General features: G+C 37.9%; 1 protein-coding gene across 1 annotated transcript; it reads left to right on the plus strand.

Annotated features, from left to right (window-relative positions):
• The first annotated feature begins 2,747 nt into the window (after positions 1-2,747).
• On the plus strand, positions 2,748-4,436 carry LOC127105791 (formin-like protein 5). Its single transcript, XM_051043001.1, has one exon. The coding sequence runs from the start codon at positions 2,748-2,750 to the stop codon at positions 4,434-4,436; it is 1,689 nt and encodes a 562-aa protein (XP_050898958.1).
• The last annotated feature ends 532 nt before the right edge of the window (positions 4,437-4,968 follow it).

Here is a 4,968-nt window from a genome sequence, read left to right on the forward strand (position 1 = left end):
AGGGAGAACGGTGAGCAGGTTTGAATTTGGGAACCAATGTTGATTCTCAAGTTTTGGAAATAAATTCGATGAAGAAGATGACATAAATTGCAGAGAGTTCTCTAGAGTTTTTCGTTTCTTTTTTTGAGAAGGAAATGGTGAAAGAGAAAAAGTCGAGGAAGAAACATTTAAATAGCCAAATGGAAGAAAACGTTTCAATTTTTCCCTCTAATAATTTTGGATACATGGCACATGCAAGTCGATAATTGGCACCAAGCGATTACGGGAAAAGATGAAAAGGAAGAAATTAAATGATTTCCTTTTTCTCATTTAAGTTAATTATGCATTAATCTCATAAGAAATATGTGATGATGATGATGAGCAGCATGCACGTGTATGACATGATGGTTTGGTAAAAATTCATAATTACGACCCACAGATACAAATAAATAATGATAAAACGTCTAGTTGTTGTGACATGTACAGACTAGTTGAACAATATCGATGGTTTACAAAAAAACGTCATCTTTCTTCTATTTGACACATGATCGAAAGTGATATTTTTTGGAGGCATATGTTAGTTTAGAATTTCTAGTTGGAGAAAGAGTCAACAAATAATGTTGTGTGGAGAGAATTCTAAGTGTTAACATTTAAATACCAGTTTCGACATGTCAAATACGTCGATTGGAGCGTTTTGACTAGCATGCTGAATATGGGTTGGAAGAGTCTTAGAAACAGATCTTGAACATGGTTTAGAAAAATCTCAAAAGCAGATCTAACTAATCACTCGATACCAAGTCGAGGTCGAAACTTTCTACATACGTCAAAAACTTAGAAGATTTTAGAGACTTGAAAGGTTATCTAAGCACTAGTTTTTCATAAAACTACCTTTGACAAGCAGACAATTATAATGGTTTACAGTAGTTTGTAAGTTCTGACAACGTGACAGTGCTTCAAAAGACTAAGATGCATGTTCTTAAATACGTGTCTATTTTCTAGGAATAATTTGTCGGAGACGATTATCTTTAGTTTAGTATAAATAGCAGACTCATACATTGTAATCAATGTTGCAAAATTCATATACTTCTCTATAGAACTAGAGCAATTGAGTCAAAGATCAAAATAATTTATGAGTAACATGTATGAGTCTACGTTCCTTTCTTTTATTGTCTTCATGTTTTCTTAATTGAAACACTCTTTTATTCTTATAATTTACTGACTTTGTTTAATGCTATTTATTACAATTTTCATTTATTTTAATACAAGCTTTTACAACATTAAAGTTTGTCTTCACTTTGTCTGCGTATAAACATTCACAATAACTTCATACACACTTTCTTATACATTATTTTACACATATTACTTTCAAAAAAATTCGAATTAATCTCACAAACTAATTAAACTCGTAATTATTTACTAAAAACATTTGCAAACACGTCCCTGAATAAATAAAACGTCTAGTTGTTGTGACATGTACATACTAGTTGAACAACATCGATGGTTTACAAAAAAACGTCACCTTTCTTCTATTTGACACATGATCGAAAGTGATATTTTTTGAAGGCATATGTCAGTCTAGAATTTCTAGTTGGAGAAAGAGTCAACAAATAATGTTGCGTGGAGAGAATGCTAAGTGTTAGCATTTAAATACCAGTTTCGACATGTCAAACACATCGATTGAAGCGTTTCGACTAACATGCTGAATATGATTTGGAAGAGTCTCAAAAATAGATCTTGAACATGGTTTGGAAGAATCTCAAGAACAAATCTAACTAATCACTCGACACCAAGTCGAGGTCGAAGCTTTCTACAAACGTCAAAAACTTAAGATTTTAGAGACTTGAAAGGTTATCTCAGCACTAGTTTTTCACAAAACTACCTTCGACAAACAGACAATTATAATGATTTACAGTAGTTTGTAAGTTCTGAGAAGACTAAGTTGCATGTTCTTAAATACATGTCTATTTTCTAGGAATAATTTGTCGGAGACGATTATCTTTAGTTTAGTATAAATAACAGACTCATACATTGTAATCAATGTTGCAAAATTCATATACTTCTCTATAGAACTAGAGTAACTAAGTCAATGATCAAAACAATTTGCGAGTAACACATATGAGTCTACGTTCCTTTCTTTTATTGTCTTTATGTTTTCTTAATTGAAACACTCTTTTATTCTTATCATTTACTGAGTTTGTTTAATACTATTTATTACCGTTTTCATTTATTTTAATACAAACCTTTACAACATTAAAGTTTGTCTTCATTTTGCCTGCGTACAGATATTCACAATAACTTCATACACATTTTCTTATATATTATTTTACATATATTAATTCCGAAATTTTTCGAATTAATCTCACAAACTAATTAAACTCGTAATTATTTGCTAAAAAAATATGCAAACACCAAATCCCTCTATAATTAAAATCAAGTAGTCATAGTTTGTTACTTTTTTTCTAAAACATTTTTTAATCAAATTAGTTAATGTTAATAATTGTTATGAAGATGAAAGTTGCTTAAAAGAAAGAAACAAGGTCATTCCAAGTAGTATAATATGATTATATGTGTCGTCTAAATTTAGTAAGTTAATACTTACAGTACATTTTAATTTTTGAACTTGACATCTGTATCCAATTATCCATTCCATAAAATATCAAAGAAACAAAATTTGATATACAAACATACTATACCCCAATAGAGAGAGACGAACCAACCATACCCCCATAACCTCTCCCTTGCTTCCGCAACGCAACTACCAACCAACGATGCCCCACCGTGCCTCATCGCCACCGTTAATCAGCCTCCCACTCCTCATCATTCTTTTACCTATCCTCACCTTAACCCTCCTCTTCCTCGCCGTACCTCCGCTTCTCTCCGCCGCCACCAACATCCTCCAACACTCCCCCGTTAAAACCACCTGGAACTGGAACTGGAACTCCTTCAACATTATCCTCGTCTTTGTCGCCATCCTGTTCGGCGTTTTCGCTAGACGAAACGAAGACGAATCGTCACCGCAGCAAAGCCCCACCGATGCTGTTCCCGATCAAAACATTGCCTTCCGAAGAGTTTCGGTATCGTCTCATGGAGTTGAAACTGGTGGCTATGAATCGCAGCAATGGTTTGGATTCTCTAGTGACGAAACTCCGAACCGGTTGCAGTCGCCGGTTACCGGTGTTAACCGGTTGAGAAGAAGTAGTAGTTCTTACCCAGATCTACGCCAGATGGAAACCGATGATTCCCGTTATAAGTTTCGGTTTTTCGATGATTTCGAAATCGAGAAACAGTTCCGTTCGCCGTCTAGGGCAGCATTTTCCACACCGCACCACCGCAAACAGTTGCCGGAATATCGAAGTCAAGAAGAAGAGCAAGTACATGTTAAGGAAATTCCTGTAGATACGTTCCAAACTCGTCCTTCTCCGGTGAAGTTATCCTCACCTTCTCCGCCACCACCTCCTCCACCTATTTCTCGGCGTCGTCAATCACAGAGTATGCATCAGACAGTAGAGAGTAGGAGCGAGATAACGGAGCTTGAAGATCCTGAGTTCACAAGGATCGATTCTCCGCCACCGACACCTCCGCGCCCGTCGGCGAAAACACGATCGGAGCAGAAGCACGGAAAGAATGAGCGAAGAAAAAGTAATGTGAAGAGAGAGATAGCAATGGTTTGGGCTTCGGTACTTTCCAATCAGAGAAAGCGAAAGAAGAAAGAGAGACCAAGAAACGATCATAATCACCATTACGATAATGTTGATGAATTAACAAAAAATGCAACAGCGCCACCGGTGACTCCACCGCCACCTCCTCCGCTGCCTCCACCTTCAGTTTTTCACAGTATATTTAGAAAGGGAATGGGAAAGAGTAAGAAAATCCATTCAGTCCCAGCGCCGCCTCCTCCTCCTCCTCCGTCAAGAAGATCGGCTAAGCCAAAGAATCAAATCCCCCAGCCTCCACTGTCTTCTCCACCGTCAAGGAGATCTTCTAAGCCTCTGAATCAAATCCCCCTGCCTCCGCCGACGCCACCTCGCCAGGGAAACCGCACGAAACCGCCATTGCCAAACAAATCGACCAACTTTATGAATGACACTTTAAACGTCGGCAACCAGTCGCCTCTGATTCCCATTCCACCACCTTTACCACCGTTCAAGATTCCTGCAATGAAGTTCGAACTTCACGGGGATTTTGTTAAGATACTAAGTAACCAGAGCTCGCGATGTACTTCGCCGGAGCGGGAGCACATTGATGGGGAAGTTTCAGAAACCACCACATTTACCAACTCTGTTACGAATCATAAGAACGACGGGAAAGCCTACGTTTTCTGTCCAAGCCCTGACGTGAACGCGAAGGCCGCAACATTCATTGCTCGACTCAGGGGAGAATGGAGGCTACAAAAGCTCAACTCCATCAAGGAGAAAGGCAATGGCTCATTGCCTCTTGCAAGTGATTTGTTACACTAAACTATAGTTACATGGTTCGCTGGTCTTGATAGAGAACTTAGAATTCGTTCGCTAGTTGAGGCGAGTTGAGGCCAAGTCGGCCACATTTGATCACAATTTATGGTCTGTGATCACAACCTCGCCAGCAACATAGTACTTCTCAATGTTCTTGTGACTGCACTTGAGGCCAAGTCGGCCACATTTGATCACAATTCTCCGCAATACTAGGAACTGCGACACGACTGCAAGAGCTCTGTACAAATGCATATTAAGAAATTGGGCTCTAGTTATGGTTTTTTTGTTCAATTATTAGATCCTACAGAACAATTTTTTTGAGAGGTTTGAGTTTTGGTTTGCTTGGTTTTGTTGATTGATAATGATCCAAGGCTTTTTGTTACTATGGTCCTAAAGATCATACATTAGAATTGAAGTAAAACTGATTTGTATAGGAAGATAGCTGAAGTGAAGCTCTAATTCTGTTTTTGATGTGTTATTAGAGCTTCTACCACATTTATTGAGAGTGTGAACATATGGTTTGCTACAGCTTGTATGT

This window comes from Lathyrus oleraceus, chromosome 1 (assembly GCF_024323335.1).
Source record: "Lathyrus oleraceus cultivar Zhongwan6 chromosome 1, CAAS_Psat_ZW6_1.0, whole genome shotgun sequence".
NCBI lineage: Eukaryota > Viridiplantae > Streptophyta > Magnoliopsida > Fabales > Fabaceae > Lathyrus > Lathyrus oleraceus.

Bases quoted from the DNA above. Each gene is read 5' to 3' on its own strand.
- LOC127105791 (XM_051043001.1), top strand. From the start codon at position 2,748: ATGCCCCACCGTGCCTCATCGCCACCGTTAATCAGCCTCCCACTCCTC.